This window comes from Bacillus rossius, chromosome 1 (genome assembly GCF_032445375.1).
Source record: "Bacillus rossius redtenbacheri isolate Brsri chromosome 1, Brsri_v3, whole genome shotgun sequence".
Lineage (NCBI taxonomy): Eukaryota > Metazoa > Arthropoda > Insecta > Phasmatodea > Bacillidae > Bacillus > Bacillus rossius.
Window position 1 is genome coordinate 73,394,396 of NC_086330.1, and position 21,727 is coordinate 73,416,122.

The following is a 21,727-nucleotide window of genomic DNA, read 5'->3' on the forward strand; positions in this document are numbered from 1 at the left end:
ACACACCGTACACACAGGAAACGGAACGTACACACAGTACACACAGGAAACTAAACGTACACACAGTACACACAGGAAACGGAACTTACACACAGTACACACAGAAAACGGAACGTACACACAGTACACACAGGAAACGGAACTTACACACAGTACACACAGGAAACGGAACGTACACACAGTACACACAGGAAACTAAACGTACACACAGTACACACAGTACACACAGGAAACGGAACTTACACACAGTACACACAGAAAACGGAACGTACACACAGTACACACAGGAAACGGAACTTACACACAGTACACACAGGAAACGGAACGTACACACAGTACACACAGGAAACGGAACTTACACACAGTACACACAGGAAACGGAATGTACACACAGTACACACAGGAAACGGAACGTACACACAGTACACACAGGAAACTGAACGTACACACCGTACACACAGGAAACTGAACGTACACACAGTACACACAGAAAACGGGACGTACACACAGTACACACAGGAAACGGAACGTACACACAGAAAACGGAACGTACACACAGTACACAGGAAACGGAACGTACACACAGTACACACAGGAAACGTAATGATCACACATACAGTAGCGGAAACACACACAGGCTTAGTTGGAAATCAGAATACAAGAAATAAAAACATTAAATTTTTACTTTTAATATTTTATTACTTCTCAACATTACACAAATACAAGTAAAAGAAGCCATTATTGTATGTAGCCAGCTTTCCTCAGTTCTTTGAGTATGAAGGATATTTCTTTGATGCACGGATAGTTTCCTGCACAAAGCGAGCCATGTAGAAGTCTTAGCCGGTCAACCAATATGTTTGGATCTTTCCATGATGTATAATCAATCTCTTCTACCACCATCTTACTTGCTTGTTTATTATAAATACTTTTAATATCACAATCGTCCCAGTGATCATAATAAGCATTATCAGATTTATTTATTATAACACGACGTTTCCATCGTTTCGGTCTCAGGACATCGCCACATTCTTCGATCTTGTCAGCTCTAGGTGCTTCATCACAGTCTATGCCTTTGTCAACAGCCTCAGAGTCACTGTAACAATCACTGTAGAAGACATCCTCTTCACCCAGATTACCGTATGAATTCGCTATCGATGATGTCGAAGTGTCTTCATCGTCTTCATGCTTCCTTTTTAGGAGTCCATCATTTTTACAAAGAATGGAGGATCTACTGAATATAGGCTTGAATGTATTCTCACTTTTCACGGTGTTGATACTTCCATTAGTTTCAGTCTTCCCGAAGCCATTAGCATCCTTCAATTTATGTTCTTCCTCACGATCGGGTGAGCTAATACCATCACGCTCAGGACAAGGAAAATTATTGTCATAATGCAGATCACTCTTCTTTAGTCTAGTGGATCCATCGGTGTCCTCTATGCCGTAAGTAGTCTTGACTTTACATGTTCTACCATGTCTTTTTAAGCTGTCAATTCGTGTTAACAACCTGCTACAACGATTACAGCTTAACATGTTGCGTAGTGGGTTTCTAGCACAATCATTCTTCTCATGACAAAATCCTTGCCACAGTATCTACAGCGGCTTCCTTCCGATTCAGCTATAGAATACAAACCATGATCCATGGTAGCTTCTGTGACTAATGTTAGATACAAACTGTCAGTTTTCACCAATTGGAACCATTTCTTAAATAGAGTTTTTGAAATATTTCATCAGCGAGAGTTAAGTTATCTAATGCAAAGAAAATTGATGCAAGTAGTTCCGGCTGTCGTCAACAGATGGCGCCACGTGTTGCTTGCAGGTAAATAATATATATTTCATTAATGTGGAATGCGGAACGCTCACTATCGATCGCAAAGGGAGGTTGGCTTCGATAGTATCCAAGGAGAAAAAAGTTCGTCCTTCCTGCTAGTGCTTCTCAGATTTCCCACGGTCCGCCATCTTGGATATCACGGTGACCATCTTGGATGGGTGTGACCATGACCTTTGACCGAAACCGCAGGAATGATCGCAAGCACACGGATTAACCATCAAAATATTGATAAGAATAATCAGGAGCACACGGAGAAAACCATCATAATATTGGCAAGAATAATCAGGAGCACACGGAGAAAACCGCCACAAGTTTTCTTTGATATCATTAAAATACAAAAAAAATTAATAAAAATATAAAAATAAAAACGAAAAAAAATTCAAACATTCTGCTAGCTTGTGAAATTCTCATTGTTGAGCAAAGATAGAGTTCTAGTACAAGCCAGAATGTTTGAATTTTTTTTCGTTTTTATTTTTAATTTTTTATTAATTTTTTTTGTATTTTAATGATATCAAAGAAAACTTGTGGTGGTTTTCTCCGTGTGCTCCTGATTATTCTTGCCAATATTATGATGGTTTTCTCCGTGTGCTCCTGATTATTCTTATCAATATTTTGATGGTTAATCCGTGTGCTTGCGATCATTCCTGCGGTTTCGGTCAAAGGTCATGGTCACACCCATCCAAGATGGTCACCGTGATGTAATCCAAGATGGCGGACCGTGGGAAATCTGAGAAGCACTAGCAGGAAGGACGAACTTTTTTCTCCTTGGATACTATCGAAGCCAACCTCCCTTTGCGATTGATAGTGAGCGTTCCGCATTCCACATTAATGAAATATATATTATTTACCTGCAAGCAACACGTGGCGCCATCTGTTGACGACAGCCGGAACTACTTGCATCAATTTGCTTTGCATTAGATAACTTAACTCTCGCTGATGAAATATTTCAAAAACTCTATTTAAGAAATGGTTCCAATTGGTGAAAACTGACAGTTTGTATCTAACATTAGTCACAGAAGCTACCATGGATCATGGTTTGTTATCTATAGCTGAATCGGAAGGAAGCCGCTGTAGATACTGTGGCAAGGATTTTGTCATGAGAAGAATGATTGTGCTAGAAACCCACTACGCAACATGTTAAGCTGTAATCGTTGTAGCAGGTTGTTAACACGAATTGACAGCTTAAAAAGACATGGTAGAACATGTAAAGTCAAGACTACTTACGGCATAGAGGACACCGATGGATCCACTAGACTAAAGAAGAGTGATCTGCATTATGACAATAATTTTCCTTGTCCTGAGCGTGATGGTATTAGCTCACCCGATCGTGAGGAAGAACATAAATTGAAGGATGCTAATGGCTTCGGGAAGACTGAAACTAATGGAAGTATCAACACCGTGAAAAGTGAGAATACATTCAAGCCTATATTCAGTAGATCCTCCATTCTTTGTAAAAATGATGGACTCCTAAAAAGGAAGCATGAAGACGATGAAGACACTTCGACATCATCGATAGCGAATTCATACGGTAATCTGGGTGAAGAGGATGTCTTCTACAGTGATTGTTACAGTGACTCTGAGGCTGTTGACAAAGGCATAGACTGTGATGAAGCACCTAGAGCTGACAAGATCGAAGAATGTGGCGATGTCCTGAGACCGAAACGATGGAAACGTCGTGTTATAATAAATAAATCTGATAATGCTTATTATGATCACTGGGACGATTGTGATATTAAAAGTATTTATAATAAACAAGCAAGTAAGATGGTGGTAGAAGAGATTGATTATACATCATGGAAAGATCCAAACATATTGGTTGACCGGCTAAGACTTCTACATGGCTCGCTTTGTGCAGGAAACTATCCGTGCATCAAAGAAATATCCTTCATACTCAAAGAACTGAGGAAAGCTGGCTACATACAATAATGGCTTCTTTTACTTGTATTTGTGTAATGTTGAGAAGTAATAAAATATTAAAAGTAAAAATTTAATGTTTTTATTTCTTGTATTCTGATTTCCAACTAAGCCTGTGTGTGTTTCCGCTACTGTATGTGTGATCATTACGTTTCCTGTGTGTACTGTGTGTACGTTCCGTTTCCTGTGTACTGTGTGTACGTTCCGTTTTCTGTGTGTACGTTCCGTTTCCTGTGGGTACTGTGTGTACGTCCCGTTTTCTGTGTGTACTGTGTGTACGTTAAGTTTCCTGTGTGTACGGTGTGTACGTTCAGTTTCCTGTGTGTACTGTGTGTACGTTCATTTTCCTGTGTGTACTGTGTGTACGTTCCGTTTTCTGTGTGTACTGTGTGTACGTTCCGTTTTCTGTGTGTACTGTGTGTACGTTCCGTTTTCTGTGTGTACTGTGTGTACGTTCCGTTTCCTGTGTGTACTGTGTGTACGTTCCGTTTCCTGTGTGTACTGTGTGTAAGTTCCGTTTCCTGTGTGTACTGTGTGTACGTTCCGTTTCCTGTGTGTACTGTGTGTAAGTTCCGTTTCCTGTGTGTACTGTGTGTACGTTCCGTTTTCTGTGTGTACTGTGTGTAAGTTCCGTTTCCTGTGTGTACTGTGTGTACGTTTAGTTTCCTGTGTGTACTGTGTGTACGTTCCGTTTCCTGTGTGTACGGTGTGTACGTTTAGTTTCCTGTGTGTACGGTGTGTACGTTCCGTTTCCTGTGTGTACGGTGTGTACGTTCCGTTTCCTGTGTGTACGGTGTGTACGTTCCGTTTCCTGTGTGTACTGTGTGTACGTTCCGTTTCCTGTGTGTACTGTGTGTACGTTTAGTTTCCTGTGTGTACTGTGTGTACGTTCAGTTTCCTGTGTGTACTGTGTGTACGTTCCATTTCCTGTGTGTACTGTGTGTATGTTTAGTTTCCTGGGTGTACTGTGTGTATGTTTAGTTTCCTGTGTGTACTGTGTGTACGTTTAGTTTCCTGTGTGTACTGTGTGTACGTTTAGTTTCCTGTGTGTACGATGTGTACGTTCCGTTTCCTGTGTGTACTGTGTGTACGTTCCGTTTCCTGTGTGTACTGTGTGTACGTTTAGTTTCCTGTGTGTACTGTGTGTACGTTTAGTTTCCTGTGTGTACTGTGTAATCATTACATTTATTGTGTGTAAATTGCATGTATTGCGCGTACATTGCGTACATTACGTGTTGGAGCTGATGGAGCTGTTGGAGCACTTGTAGCTAATGGTCAATTGAAGCATAGGAGCAAAATGTAGATGGATCTGATGACGTGAATTGTAGCTCTTGGAGCCTGGCGTATATTGGAGAGATCGAATTTTTTTTTCGATCAAATGATCCTCTTTTTTAATTTGTAGATTTGACTCTAGTATTATTGTACATGGTTCTTGATTTGACTAGCGTATTATTCCATATGGTGCTTGTATATAAGCGAGTCCTAGACAGCAGGACGCTCAGTTTGTTTCTGACGACGGTGGTGTAAGGATCACCTAGTTTGTTTCTTCTGGTGCATAAGTCGTGTCAATTAGCTGTTCTTGAGACCTCGATGGCATCTTTACCGTCTTTAACGTTGAACTCGGAGGTTGTACCATCGATTACGGGAACCTTGACGACAGCTACGACGGAGAAGGAGCAGATCCCGTGTGCAACGACGATGTCAACATTGGAGGAGATTTCAACAGACGTGATACCACCATCATCCGAAGTTTCATCGTCAGCAATGGATTCTTCAACTAATGAAGAGCGTACATTGCGTCAGTGCAAATACTGTGACGCATCATTTACTATCACCTCAAATGCTCGCAGACATGAAAGAAGCAGTTTTTCTAATAATGTTAAAAGAATACAATTTCAGTGCAATAAATGCAAAAAAACTAATTTCACGTCTTGATAGCTTACATCTTCATTATAAAAAATGCTCCGAGAAAGTTAAGTGTGAGTATAATGAACATGGTTCTTGTTTTGACTCATGTGTTGTACCGACTGATGAGTCTATATAAGTGAGACCCTGGTGATATGGACTTCAGTCCGTCTTTGGCTGCGGTAATGAACGGATCGGATAGACATTTAAAGTCATGTAAAAGGCTTAGTCCGTACAATAAGAATACTGTTTGAAACGAGGATTCCAAAAGGCTTTGCTAATTTGTCAGTGTTTTTTTTGTACTTGTAGTAGTGTATTGAATTTATGTAATACATTTTTTTAAAAGAACTTGTGGTGTTTTTATTTTCTCAAACCTAACACTTTTTTAGTATTTTTTTAAATTAAAGTTGTTTTGTATCGGCCAGGGATCGAACCAAGGATCTTAGAGTTGATCTAATTAGTCAGTATATTGATGGAAATTTATTTAATGATTTCTGAACTTTTTCCCGAATATCTAGCAATATAATTACGAATTTTCCAAGATGGTGGTGTTGATGGATTATAGGATGATGGTAGTAGAGGTTTTAAAGTCTCTTTAAGAATGTTGAACATGGTATATTGAAATTATTATTTTTTTACATAAAATTAAACATTATTGCATCTATCGGGTATCGAACCAAGGACTGAAACTGGTCGAATCAATCTGTAAAATGATGAGTGATTTATTTAATGAATTTTGGAATTTTTCCCGAATTCCTAGCTAACTAATTACATGATGCCAAGATGGCGGCCAAATGACAAGATGGCGGGTGACACATCAATAATAAATGATTACTGCACTCTAGCGGGTGAGAATTCAACTAACATGGCGTCAGCGCACTCTAGCAGACGATAACAAGATGATGGCTTCCAGCATCAAAGACAAGATGGCGGACATGACGTCATACTAGATGACGATATATATGATTTAAGAAAAGTGGTGGGAGTCAGTCTGCCAAAAGTCACCACGGGGGAAGGATCGGTCGCCATTTTTAATTTTTTTTTGCCCTCACCGGGTGTGAACCGAGGACTCCGAACTCCGTGTCGTAAAAGTATATTTTTTTATAAATAATTTATTAAATTTTTATTAATTGAATTTTTTTAAAAATTTTAAAAAAAATTTCATTAAAATCGGATAATAAATAAAAAAGTTAAAGATGGCGGCCGTAACGGAAATTGCAACGGTGACGTCATCATCCAATATGGCATATTCCATGATGACGTCAGAGGCTTATCTGAGGCTGTAGACATGGATGCTTAAGCCAACATATGGACATTTCTATACGCCGGGATTTTTAAGGACTAAAAACGGGAAATTTTCCCTGGAAACGGGAATTTTTCCCTCGAAAAGAGAAATTTTTAATTTGAGGAATTTTTTGAGATTTTTTGGCGGAAATTTTTTCCACATAAATGGAAATTTTGGCGATTTTTGAGGAATTTTGGGCAAATTTTGCCGAATTTTGGCGAATTTTGGCACATTTTAAGGGTAAAATGTCAAGGTCAAGGTCACAACCATCCAAGATGGCCGCCATGACGTCATAATCCAATATGGCGGACCGGCTCTCGGCTCCACACCCTGAACCCTGTCCCCGGATGCCCTATTATATACTACTCTTCAGCTACAAAATATGTTAAGCTACTATCTGTAGAATGGGAAGAATCACAGTTCAAATATATCATAATGTACTGTGCCATTTACATTTGATATTTTGTTTGATTGATATGCAGAAAGTATTAGTTGTTTTATTTTATGATGACATTGGTAAAGGTCTTCAACCTTTGAAGTTATTATTGCCCAGCTTATAGTTTGGCTTTTTTAAAATAAATATTGGATTTAAAAACCAGCACACCCCAAATAGCAAGACACAAGCAGCATAAGTGATTGATGTGTTCCCGTTGTAAGTATACAATAATCCGCAAAATATGAATCACCAAAGGTCAAGCAAATTAACATGACCTCAGATTCCCAAGGAGAAAGCGAGCAACTTGTTCCGTGGTATGTTTTCTCCAGAGCCATATTCATGAAACACGGAAGGAAAAAAAAAACCCTCACGGAATAATGAATGAATTTAATACCTACTTTCCCTGCTCACCGCACAACGTCGCCACCAGCTCGACAAGGTGATCATCAATGCCACCTCGTGTAGAGTAGTAGTCCTACTAGCTTCAAAATAAAATTTAAAAAAAAAAATCCAATTGCTTGGCGACTTCTATAAGTATTATTTATATGCAAATGCTAGAACTGACGTTTAAAACCCGTCACATTGGCGATGTCTTATCCTCATCATCAAGATCGCCACGGCGACTGTGGACTGTGGACTGTGAAGGTGTCTCTCGCAGGCGGCGGCGGCGGTCGGCTGGGCGACTGCCCTGGCGCTGATAGGCGCTGCGCTGTTCGGGGGATACCGCCTGCGGCAGAGCGCCTACGGCTACCAGGCCGCCGAGGTGGTCTGCTACGACGCCTTGCACCGCGCCGCGTGGGCGGCGGGCCTCGCCTGGCTCGTCTTCGCCTGCGTCCAGGGCCGAGGAGGTGGGCACAGCCTCCCTCGCTTCCCCCTCCTCCTTTCAACCCCCAGCGTCCACCCCCCCCCCCCTCCACACGCTGCCTGCTGTCGTTTGACATGCACTTATAACTCATTCAACAATTAATTTTCTTCGGGTATTTTAAAATTTTTCAGAATTACCGTGGTGCGTAATTAATATCACTTCTGTCAATAGGACATATTTGTTTCAAAACACAACCTTTTAAATGTGTTGAAAGCTAAATAAAAAAATAATTAAGTTAGGCTCTTTATAAATAAACAAACTTCAAAAACTTGCAATTCGATTCAATTTGGCACGCAAAACCTTTGTATACATTTGAGGGTTATAATTCCATCAGTCCGTCCGTCAAAAATATGACATTGGTCAGTTTCTGGGCGGATGTACGGAAAGACGGATGGAATTTTTTGGGCCATATGATTGGCTGTGCAGGTCACGTTATTGACGTACGGATGACGGACGGACTGAGGCAACGGACTATTGTAATTTCGGCTTTATGCTAGACTCACAATCATCCGTCGCATCCGTCCGTTTCCCGTCCGTTTGTCAATCATGTGATCAAAAGCTAATCAGATGGCCTAGAAAATCCCACCCGTCCGTTCATCAAAAGTTTCCCAAGTTTTAACTTTTTTTATGGGAGGAGGATAATTTGTTTTAACTGGTTGAATGGTTATTAGCTTCAACTTAACGGTTATGACCAACACTGGATGCCTTTTCTTAGTCGAAGCCTTTTTATTATCATATCATCAATAAAATATCCGTACGTAGATTAACACCCATGCCTTACTTGGCACTCAAACCCAGAACCACTCGCACCGTAAGCCAGTGTGCATCCGACTATACTACGGAGGTCGGCAGAAATCTCATTGGTTGCCGTTTAGGTAAATAGTTTTAGATTACTTTATTTTGTCTAAGTGACTGTGTGTAACGAAGGAGAATAACCATCATCAGACTCGCCAAGCACCGTTTCCGCTATGTTTTGGGCGATGGCGAGGTAACCTACGTCACAGCATGCCGTCTCCTGACAGTTCCTAAGACTGTGTGGAGGTGCCCAGACGTGTTCGCGACGAAGCCTCGCTGTGGCAGGTCCGGTGAACAGCCTGCTGTCCTGCGGCCTCATGCAGCCGCTGAGCAGGTTGTCCTACTGCGTGTACCTCAGCCACTTCGCCATCATCTACGTGCGGCTGGGGCTCGTCAGGACACCCGCGCACATCGGCGTCGGCGACGTGGTGAGTCACGCCCGAGGCCCGCGGTTGGCACCCGTGCGTTCCTCTGCTTGAGGTGTAGTGGCCGCCCTGGCTGGGTGCAGAGCTCTGTCTGCTGACTAACAGATTATTTTTACAATACAAGTATGTAAATGCCGATCCCCGGCTACAGGTTCCAGGGTGAGGTGCCGAGGTGACGATCTACCGTCTTAAATCATGGCGTCTAGGCGGCCAATTATGGTGTCAAATTTCCTAAAACTTCCTCAAAATTCCTCGAAAATCAGCAATTTCCCCATTTTGAGGGCAAAATCCCTGTTTTGTGGAAGAATTTCTCGTTTTTATTCCAAAAAATTAAAAAAAAATTAAATTTGTAGTGCCTCAAAAGGATTTTGCCTTTGAAAGAACCCAAATTTCTAAAAATGGCTTAAGACCCCCAAAAGCAAGCCACCCTAGGCCACCGACGTCATGATCTTGACCTTGACCATAAACTCAAAATCTTTAATTTTAAAAATTTTATTTTTAAAATTCAAGTGTTTTAAAAATTAGTCCATCATCTTGAAAATCCATAATTATTATCCAATTTTAATGGAATTTTTTTTAATTAATTAAAAAATTTAATAAATATAATTGTAACCAAAAATCATCATTGAGTCTTTAGTTCGAAACCGATGAGAGAAAAAATGGCGACGGATACTTCCTCCACGGAAGCCATCAGCAGACTGATACCCTGCCACTAATGCCAAAGCAGATATTACGTCAGCCAGTATGACGTCATGATAGCAATCTTGTTTCCGTCTACTCGAAGGCGTCACCGCCATCTTGTTTTCAGTAATTTATATCCGGAGTGATAGTGTACATTACGTCTGTCAGAGAGCGTTGCCACCATAATAGTTTAATTTTTGCTCGCTATAGTGCAGTATATATTTATTACTGAGGCGTCCGCCATCTTTAAATTTGGTAAACTTTCTGTTTCCTTAGGGCGTTAATGGTTTGTAACCTCGGCAAGGAAAGTAAATTACATACCATAATTTTTCGGGAACACTTGCTTCAATACTATACTAAAATAAAAATAAAAATAAAAATGGTTTGCAATGAAAAGTTTCACAAGACTGGGCAGTCAAAATCAAAGTGTGCAAGACAAAATTCATTAAAATTGCAAATGGTTTAAAACCTTACATCGTGCCGTACACGCCGGAAAACAGGGCGTAAATGACTGTGTCCCGTCGTACCTAATTATCTTGTTCGTCGGCGCAGAGGTTCGTGTGTCGGACGGCACTCCCAGTTGTCCCGCGTCACACGCGAGCTCCCGTTTGCCCTCGGTGCCGTCCTCGGACGTGACGCATTTCGCGCGGCGGTCGGAAAACCGGCGTGCTCTGTTCAGTTCCTCTCTGTCCCGGCTGACCGCCGCTCCCACTCCGCGCTGCTGTCCGCCGTGACGTCACGTGTGTCCTTCCGCAGCGTCGCGGCCCGCCCCGCGTACGTGGTCCGTTCCGAAATCTTTACCAACTAACTGAAGTCGGTTACGAACTGACAACATTTAAAGTATATATTAATACTGATAATTATATAAATTAATACCAAAAAAATATTAAACTACAAATGATAAAGTTAAGTAAATTATAAAATCAGAATGCAAAACAAAGAAAAAATTACCAAGCTAATGAAACTCAATAAAGTTACCAACTGTAACAAAAAATTAAATTTATAGTCACCAAACAAGCTTGCCACAGCGTCCAGGTGCCAAAAGCATGCCAAATTCAAGCCTTTGGCAAGCTTGGAGAAAGCAAGTCTCATTATTAAAGGTTAAACCTAACAAATATAACTTTTAATCACGCTTGATGTCTCAGGCATGTATGGCAAGCCTAATTCAAATCTATGACGAGATTTCCGCAATATTGCATGCTATATGGGCAGTATCTCGCATAAATTTATTTACTAAACTATCAGTGAGTAGAACTTTTTTTAGCATTATTTAATACTTTTAAAAATTCAAAAACCCCACGATAGCCAGCCGTTTCCCTTATATGATCATGGCTCGTCAAAACAACGTCCTAGAAAAGATACTACGTGATACGAAGACGTCATTCGCGAGTAAATTCGCATGAAGGACGTGTCGCATCAGCGAGATATCTCTTTATTTTAACATATGGTGTTTTACTCGAGCCAAAAAATAATAATATTATGCCTTAAGTGTTACTGGTCGTTACATATGCATCATGAATATGACAGCCATCAATTAATTAAAACTATTGACATTTTTAGAGAAATATATTTTATAAAATTTAACGTTCAATCGAAAAATCCCTCTGCGTTAACAAATTTCAAGGATAACAAAGATAAATTTCGTAAACAAAACTTTTTAAAATATATGAAATATAATTGTACTTATTATCAATGCACCAATCTAACCATAATTTGAAAAAACAAAAATTCTAACATTCTCACACATTTCAATAACATCGCGTCCACGACACTATGGAAATAGGAAATCATTCTAATAATAAATTTTGCCGCACCCGCTAATTAGGTCACGGTAACGTCACAGTTGTGTCAAACGTGACTGACTAGGAAATGGTTGTATTTGCGTCACGCCCGTCGGCAATCGTGATGCCAGACCTGCCAAGAGAGGCGTGAGTGCGCAGTCTCGATTTATTTGCATGGAGGTGAGAAGTTAGTCGTGGGTGTGTGCAGTCTTTGCCATGTTAATAATTAAAGCCAAAATGAAAACGATACCCTACCTACACTTTACTATCCGAAGAGAAAAACGTGTATTGGTTATAATGAAGTTAAACGCTAATTCATTGCAGTTGCGTTGTTTTCGTCTTGGATTAATTATATTCACTTTCTGATAGCATTTTTAACGATTATTTCTAGCGAGTTCCTCTCAAGCTATTAAACAAACTTCTAGCATATTTGTCTTTGTACAGCTTCGATTTGTGTTGCTAACCAATTGATAACCAGTTTACTGGGACTTCAGACCAAACGACCACTCCATAGACTAATACCTCCATGCTCCACGTCTGCTACTGCAATGTTACAGTTATCTAAGCAAATGCACTACAGACTAATACCGGACAACTCTATTCTAAAAGCACAGACGAAAGTGTGAACCATGATCTAGTGGCAAGAGGTCTGAGTAGGCTACAAAGATTGTATTTTATAGTTAAATTGTTAAATTCTATATTATATTATTTGGTGTCAAACATGATCATCTCCTTATAGGAATTTTAATCACTGGAGGTCTATCCCTCTCCCCCTCAGTCTGTATTATGATTAATAAATTTTTCTAAGAGAAAGGAATCTTAATTTCGTTGTCATAAGGTTGGTACCACAGGTAATTAAAACCAGATACGTTGTTCAAACTGGGGATACCGTCTGCCAAGCATCGGAATGACCAGGTGTTCACACAAGGATGTTTGAGCTGTCCGGTGCTAGTCTCCGGAGTGACTGGACGATGTGTGCGAGGCGTGACGGCGAGATGTGTGCGAGGTGTGACGGCGAGATGTGTGCGAGGAGTGTAGGCGAGATGTGTGTGAGGTGTGACGGCGAGATGTGTGCAAGGAATGACGGCGAGATGTGTGCGAGGGGTGACGGCGAGATGTGTGCGAGGAGTGACGGCGAGGTGTGTGCGAGGAGTGACGGCGAGACGTGTGCGAGGTGTGACGGCGAGATGTGTGCGAGGAGTGACGGCGAGATGTGTGCGAGGAGTGACGGCGAGATGTGTGCGAGGAGTGACGGCGAGATGTGTGCGAGGAGTGACGGCGAGATGTGTGCGAGGAGTGACGGCGAGATGTGTGCGAGGCGTTACGGCGAGATGTGTGCGAGGAGTGACGGCGAGATGTGTGCGAGGAGTGACGGCGAGATGTGTGCGAGGCGTGACGGCGAGATGTGTGCGAGGAGTGACGGCGAGATGTGTGCGAGGAGTGACGGCGAGATGTGTGCGAGGAGTGACGGCGAGATGTGTGCGAGGTGTGACGGCGAGATGTGTGCGAGGAGTGACGGCGAGATGTGTGCGAGGAGTGACGGCGAGATGTGTGCGAGGAGTGACGGCGAGATGTGTGCGAGGAGTTACGGCGAGATGTGTGCGAGGAGTGACGGCGAGATGTGTGCGAGGTGTGACGGCGAGGTGTGTGCGAGGTGTGACGGCGAGGTGTGTGCGAGGTGTGACGGCGAGATGTGTGCGAGGTGTGACGGCGAGGTGTGTGCGAGGAGTGACGGCGAGATGTGTGCGAGGAGTGACGGCGAGGTGTGTGCGAGGAGTGACGGCGAGATGTGTGCGAGGAGTGACGGCGAGATGTGTGCGCAGCTCCTGGAAGGGCTGCTGATGCTGGTCGTGTCGCTGGCCCTCTCCGTCGTCCTGACGCTCGCCTTCGAAGTGCCCTTCATGCTCATCGACAAGAACATCCTGACGAAGAGTGAGTACGAGCGCGCGTTCACTTCATTCCGTGGGTTACCTTTTATCTGCGCTGCCTGCAAGCTGTGCTGGCAAATTTTGGTGAATCTGCGAAACAGTCTTAAAACTAGAGAGATACACAATATTGTCAACCGACTCCATCAGTCGCTGAAAGCAGTTGAACTGCTATAAGCTACACGCCCGTTGTGTGTTTTATGTTTAGTTTTTGCTCTCGGGGCGTCTCCATCCTCGCCGGGACGCCCCGTGTGTCTGGCGAGGATTGTCGTAGCCCTGAGCGGAAACTGCAACCTTCTTCCAGAAAAGGATTTGGAAGGAAGAATTTTAAAAAAAAAATAGAAAAAAGGGGTGCATGTACTTATGTACTTATTTTTTTTGCAATAAACTAAGATGAGAGGGACTCTAATGTACAGGGTAGTTATAAAGTCTGAGAAACATTTCAAAAAATCGGTACAGTGAAATAAATGGCTAAGAATTATGTAAAAAATTATATACCACGTGAAAGAAAAACTCTCAAAGTTTTTTTCACTAATTATAAATGTTTTATGTGTCCACCTTGCGTCACACGACACACATCTAATCGATAGTCCAATTCTGCTCATACCCGACCCAGAATATCAGGAGTGATGGTAAGAGCAGCTGCTACGATGCGATGTCTCAATTCGTCAAGGTTCTGTGGTAGAGGTGGAACATAAACAATATCTTTGATGTATCCCCACAAGAAAAAATCGCAAGGTGTCAAGTCCGGTGATCGTGGTGGCCACGGGAGTAGCACTTGGTCAGCGGCCGCCCCACGGCCCATCCAGCGATGTGGAAACGTCTCATTCAGATAATCTCTTACCACATTGTGGTAATGAGGTGGAGCACCATCTTGTTGGAAGATGAAGTCCCTGCTATCAGCTTCAAGTTGTGGCATAAGCCAGCATGTCGAGGTAGGTGATACCAGTGACAGTTCTCTCAGCGAAGAAGAAGGGGCCATAAACTGTCTTGTTTGACATGGCACAGAACACGTTAACTTTTGGCGAATCTCGGACGTGTTCGAGAGTTGCATGTGGATTCTCTGTCCCCCATATGCGTGTGTTGTGTCGGTTGACTCTTCCTGAGAGATGAAAAGTGGTTTCGTCACTGAAGATTAATTTGCTTGCAAAGTCATCGTCTTCAAGACGGTTCTGCATGGCAATGCAGAACTACAGTCGGAGCAATTTGTCATCGTGGCTGATGGCTTGCAGAAGCTGCAGTTTGTACGGCTTCACTCTTAATCGCTTACGAAGAATTTTCCACACTGTTGGCTGAGGGATGTTCAATTCTGCACTAGCCCGATAAGTTGACTTCTTGGGACTCCGCACCATTACGTCCCGTACACAATCCACTGTCTGTTGTGACACGCCTGGCCGACCCGACCATTTTGTGTCGCACAAACAGCCGTCTTCCTCGAATTTCTTGTACCACTTCATTATGCTATTGTAAACTGGTGGTGTTTTGTTAAACTTGCCACGGAAAGCTCTTTGGACACTCACTACCGATTCGCTACGGGCGTATTCAAGCACACAAAAGGTTTTCTCTGCCTGGTTCGCAGCCATTTTCAGCAACTACATGTACTATCGCCCCTGTCGGTTGTTTTTTAAAATAACTTTTTGGCGCTACATTCAAAAAAACTTTGAGAGTTGTTCTTTCACGCGGTATATAATTTGTTACGTTATTCTTTTCCATTTCGATGTACCGATTTTATGAAATGTTTCACGGACTTTGTAATTACCCTGTATTTTCATGCTCAGTGTTGAATGGAATATATATGATGGCCTAGAACACAGTTTATTTTTTACCTTAAATTTATGAAGAACACTGGTTACAAATCATCCAGTTATGGAAACCCAGGCCTAGACTATCCAATTTAGAAGAGGCATATTGATGATACCAAACTTGATAAACATAATTCAAAATTATTAACCTAAAAAATTAAATATTGTTAGAGTCTTGAGCAGATAAACTGAGAGAAATTTCAAAATATTTACAAAAAAAATATTCACCTGGATTGCTTCGAAACCGGATAATTACAAAATCTAGGTAACCTAGAAATACTACAATACTAAAAGTATGTATTTAATTCTTGGAGACCTCCCCCTTCCAAATGAAATTTAATGAAATTCTAAAGAATGATATTTGACTGTAAAACATTTTTTCGTGATTCCTGTAAAACGTATGAAACTTGAATAATGAAATAGTCAATGGACTGTGATGTGTATTTATTAATATTATAGCAATTAGATAGGCCTACACAAAGAAATTTGCTTAAAGCCAAATTTTTATAATCTAGTAAACTGTTATTTAAAAAAAAAAGTGAAGAGGTTTGAACCACATCAAAAATTACCCCATTTAATCCACAACCGCGCGTTCTGCCGCCACGCTACTGAGGAGAATAGTGGAACCTAGGAAGCAGACGATGCATTTTAAATAGTGTATTGTCAATTTTCTTAGGTATTTAAAAATAAATGCTGCAGTAATCCTTGCATCAAATAGCTCAAAATTAAAACTTGGTTTACCGAAACAACACTTGCTACCACAGTCCTGCTGCTATTTAATTTTACTGCGTGCGAAACTATCTTGGACACTACAGTTACCAAGCAGTGATATCAACCTCATATTGAGGAACTCCTTGAAAAAATGATAAACTTCCTACTAAAGATATAGTACTCCACCATATACAGTGAAGTTACCAAGCAGTGTCGCCAACTTCATAGTGATAAATTCCTTGAAAAAGGCACAGGTAAATTTCTCAATAATTATACGAAACATTTTTCAGGTATAGCCTTTGATAAATGTATTATCGTTGGTATTAATAAACAGAATTCCATTTTTTGCAAGGTTCGGCTCTTAGAGGGGGAAAGTTCCTCCCTCCCAACCCCCCTTGAAACCGCCTCCGATAGTATCCTACGTCTTTGAAAGACGTCTCAAGGGATCAAATGTATATTCGTTATATAATAGCCTATCATTTATAATGTTGAGAATGATCTCTACATAACTCCATGATCAAATATCATCAGTGAATAATCATTTTATTGCCTTTAGTTTTGGTCCTGTATTTTACAGAATTTATCCAATATGCCTGTAATAAACTTTAGTATACGTTAAGTATGTCATGTTATATCCATACTGTAGAACTGGAAATTCGGAGATACTCGTCCTATATGCATGGCATAGGCCTTTTTGTAAGTATAAAGCATTTAGAGTAAATCCGCAGAAAAATCCTCTTGGTTCGTAGACGCTAGTCTATATCTTGTCTATATATTTTTGGTTGGACGTATTGCATACTAAGTATTTGACAAAGAAGTGTAGCGGGTGCCACCATCTACTCCTGTTTCAGTCTAAAATTGTTGTACCATTTAATATTCTTTACGGAAAAAAATACGATTTGACACTATATTTAATGTTTTTTTTTTCGCTCAGTCAGTAACTTTCTACCTTTAATTTTTTGACTGTTTGTTTTAAATTAGTTTTTAACATTTAATTTATATTTCTGTAATGCTTTTGATCAACTTTATTTTGTATCTGCAGTAATTTTAACAGCAATTTTAAAGTTACTCAACTAGTGAATGTAACAATTTTTAACTGGCTTATTGGAACCTGGTTACATATTACGAGCTGTGATGCGCTGCTGTCGAGACCAGCGCTGAGTTAGGAGCTAGGAGGTAAGATCTAGAAGCTAGACACTAGGAGCTAGAGATAGAAGCTAGGAGATAGGAGCTATAGGAGAGAAGAGATATGAGCTATAGGAGAGAGGAGATAGGAGCTAGAAGCTAGGAGCTAGTAGCCAGGAGCCAGGAACTAGAAGCTAGGAGCTAGGAGCTTGGTTTTTACAACAGAACATGGCATTCGAACTCCGGCAGGGCTCTTCGAATATCCTTCTGTCCGTGACTGCAGCGAAACAGTTGGTTTACACTGTGTACAACAGAACACGGTGTTCGTACTCGGCACGGGTGGTCTTAGAATACCCAGCTGTCCGCGACTGCAAATAAGTTTTTGGTTTATTCGAAGTGCACTCTTGGTTGGATGGTCTGCGATTCCATTGGAATTTCTAACTCTTGAATACAATAACCGTTTTTAAATCACAATTATTCTTGCTCCAGGTTTCTATTTTTTTTTTTTAACTTTTGCAAAAAAATACTTTACATATTATTTTTTTAGTATCGTTTAGAAAAGGGCATTCAAACATTTTTGAGTCTCGCATGTCCTGGGAGTCCTCAGTCACCCAGAAAACCAGCCTCTTAGCTCTCCAGGGTGACTGCATCCTCCCATCATGACGGGCTTGCTCCAGGCATGTTACTGAATGTGCGGCAGGAATAACGACCCCCTTGTTTTCCAGCCGTGTCTAGCCGTGACTGTTGCTTCTCCCTCCGGCAGGGATAGCGGCGGCCACCTCCCGGCTGCCGGCGGACCTGAAGAGGAGCCTCTCCCTGCAGCGGCGAGACCCCGGCCTGCCCTCGTGCGCCGGCAGCAGCGTGTGCATCGTCGACAGCAGCCCCGCCTCGTGACCCTCCGCCCCTCGTCCACTCCGCAGTACATCCTGGTGACCACACTGTCCACTAGGAAGTTCAAGTGCTTCTTTAGGGACTGGCGTCTCGACAGCTAGGTCCATATCGAGGACCAGTGATCCGGAAGAACACAGACTGAGGGACATTTGGGGGAGGAATCATCCCTGCAATCGTGAGGAGTGATTGCGGGGCAAAACCACGGAACAGTGATGCGACCCCTGGTCCTCTGGCCGCGAGACGGCGTCACGGGTCACCGCCCCTCCTCGTAGCCGGCAAGCACGTCTTTTCGTGGGAGCTGTAACATTTGTTGTTTAGCTAGAAAAAAAATTGACAGTAAAATCTTACACTCAGTGTTGTTGCCGGTTAAAGTTGACATCATTATGTTGGCGCTAAAGAACAAATTAATGAGAGAGCATTGATATGCATGCCAAATACCAAAATTGAATTTTCATTGCGCGTTTTGTTTTTCAACCAATGAACATTATTTATTGACAGTGATTTGTTCTTTACATTTTATTCTCATGTTTTTTTTTGACGTGATAACGTCTTGTAAATCGATGAACGCCGGCTGCACGCACGAAAAAGCATGACTCATTGTCACGTTCCACCTGAGCCGAGCGTGCAAGCGAGAGCGCGGAACAAGCGATAGAGAGGCACGATCGGCTTGTGACGCATCTATCTCTCTTCCACTCCATCGGCCGATGCGTCCGAGTAGAAGAGAGACAGCGGCAGCACACAACCTACACGTGAAATGTTTTGTCAACTGTTTATAAAGTGAAGTGAAAAGTTAATGTGGTTTCCATTGTTTATTACAACAAAAATTGCGGCAAAAAAGGTAATTAATTCTTGCATTTTAAGAATTTGATTAGCGATATAATCTCATATATTTGTTCTTTGATTATTAAAAAAAGTAGCATCGGTCGGCGAGTGCAGTAATAATAGGTTTGTTACAATTTTGACTAAAAATTATGTCATATAAACGATCGTATAAAAAGTCAACTGCTTTTATTTAGTATTCAATGAAAAAAATTGTAATTTTCAATTAACTCCTTCTTTGTATTATACAAAATAATGATAATTCAGTGATAATAAGTCAATTCAATTCATAAAAGTATGCAATTTTTCATCAATGTTTTCTTATGACTTTATCACGTAAAATTATCGTCCGTAAACCGACTTTACAAACAACCCCCTTTTTAAAATAATTATGGACTTTACATTCTTGCTAGATTTGTTGCTATTTATGTTGTAAACCAATTAAGCTCTTGCATGAAAAACCCTCAAACTAACTGAATATAAATACAGCTATTCTCGAATTGATAATTGAACCTACAACCACTTAACTAAATATTACGTTCGCTTACCACAACGATGATAAATCAGGTCATAAATAATTACCTCGTAAATACAAGTTCCCAAAATTATTTAATGGTTTATAATTGATACTTTATTTAAACTGATTAAAAAAACAATTATGCAAAACTTACGTAACACTACATGAAGAATAACATCGATGGTTTTTGTCTTCACCATAACTGCCTCTTATTATTTGACTATCGATAAATTAATATCAATGGAACACTTTGGAAAGGTTTTGTAAGTATAATACAATATTTTGGTAAATTTATAATTTCAATCATTATTTTATGTTTACACAGCCTGTTTGTGGTGGCGTCGACCTAATATACAACTCAGTCGCACTCACACAAGCAAAGAGAGAGAGAGAGAGAGAGAGACATCATGACGTGCCAATCAGAATACCTGGATGGGGTCGAAGCCCTGACCTCCAGAGAGCCGAGCACCTCGCGTGGTCGAGGATGTCTACTGGAGGGCACTGAAAGTGTCCGGTCGAAGCGGCGACGCCGGAAGTGGTCGTTATGCTGAGCGGAAGTGCTCTTCGCTCATTGCCATCTCGCGGTCAGCGAGCAGCCACGGACCTATTGACGGGAAGTTTGGACCCGCATATCTCGCCAATGTCATCGATGTCTTAAATTATTTCACTTCTATGATCGTGTATTCGTTTGTTCCTATAATAATTATCATGGATGATTATGTAACCCAATATTGTGATATTCCAAGTACCTACGTATTAAATAAACTGAGAAGTGTGAGATGTTTGTTTCAATCGCCGTGTTTAAAAAGTTGGATAAGTTCTGCGCTATATTCATTACTGTTGGAAGCAATTTTACCATTTGTAAGAAAAATAAGTCTACATATATGTTGACCATAATAAAGTAATTGTTGTTCCTTGTACGCTGCTCGGTCGTGTACAGAGGCTTAAGGGTCGAGACCTCCAAGGTTGTAGAGGGCTCTGAATCATCTGGTTTCCGACTGAGTGCTCAGGAATGGGTGTCGTGCTGGGTTCCATGACCCTCGCCGCGTGTTTCACAGCCACCAAGGACACATCTGACAGCACGTCTAGAGCAGAGCTGGCCTGTTGGGTTCGACTCCCGGCTGAATGTAAACATTTCCCTTCCTGTGCCGAGGACCGGGTGTTGCGTGGTCTCTCAACCTTCGTGCCGTTGAAGGCAACTGTGAAACGCTGCAGTCTAACGTTTCCCAGTGCGCCCTCGAGCATAGATGAGAAGGTGGGAACCCGGATAATCTGCAGTTTCGACAGCGGCAGTTTCGACAGCGGCATTTTCGACAGCGGCAGTCACTTACTGGTATTTTATCTGTTAGCTGTCGTAGCTTATCGTCGCCGCTCTGAGCGGTGCGCCACTTGATCGTTGTTCAAGGTGTGGGCGTTGTCCAAGGTCCTTACGTGTACCATTATCGTAACGTGGTAAATATACCATTATAGAGCTAGCTGTACTGTGTATTAATAATATTACCAAGGTACACTTATTTTATTTGACACTACAGAATTAACGTGTAAATGATATATGCAGGAAACATGTTTTAAATTGTAGTTTTATGCAATATACTATGGAAATTTTTGTTTACAGATTTATTTTAACCCTGCCTACGTAGCAAAAATTATTTGAAAACAGGAACATAACTATTCTGAGGGCGTGACATTGATGTAGCAAAGGTTTCCAATGATGCAAAAGTTACCAGATAATCACGATCATAAACTTGATTTGTTTTGAATTCTAGTCTCGTGCAATGTGTTTTTTTTTTCTTATTGAATTGGTTGTTGGTTGTTTGTTTTTTGAGGTGTCGTACTTCATATATACTACATATAAATGTAAATGTGATAAATGAAGGAAAGGGGTATAAGATGTATTTTGCCCCCCTCCCCCCTAAAAGTTTACTTAATGCCACTCCTCCAAACTTGTTGGCATATAAAAAATCATAAAAATGTTTTAATAATGGTATAAACAATTGATAAAGTAGATAAATTATATTTAAT

The 21,727-nt window shown here is 41.2% G+C and overlaps 1 protein-coding gene and 1 long non-coding RNA gene across 2 annotated transcripts in view; one reads left to right on the forward strand and one right to left on the reverse strand.

Annotated features, from left to right (window-relative positions):
* LOC134537684 (nose resistant to fluoxetine protein 6-like) overlaps window positions 1-20,483 on the forward strand; it is a 94,823-nt gene extending 74,340 nt beyond the window's left edge. Inside the window, exons 11-14 of the mRNA XM_063378398.1 lie at window positions 8,027-8,216; window positions 9,314-9,456; window positions 13,739-13,847; window positions 18,242-20,483. Coding sequence (XP_063234468.1) covers window positions 8,027-8,216; window positions 9,314-9,456; window positions 13,739-13,847; window positions 18,242-18,372 — 573 coding nt within the window. The 3' untranslated portion in view covers window positions 18,373-20,483. The remainder of the gene's footprint in view (window positions 1-8,026; window positions 8,217-9,313; window positions 9,457-13,738; window positions 13,848-18,241) is intronic.
* On the reverse strand, window positions 17,364-20,189 carry LOC134537698 (uncharacterized). The gene is made up of 2 exons (XR_010076031.1): window positions 20,134-20,189; window positions 17,364-18,667 (listed from the first exon to the last, which is right to left on the reverse strand). It is a non-coding gene; the product is annotated as an uncharacterized LOC134537698 (long non-coding RNA).
* Window positions 20,484-21,727: the final 1,244 nt, after the last annotated feature.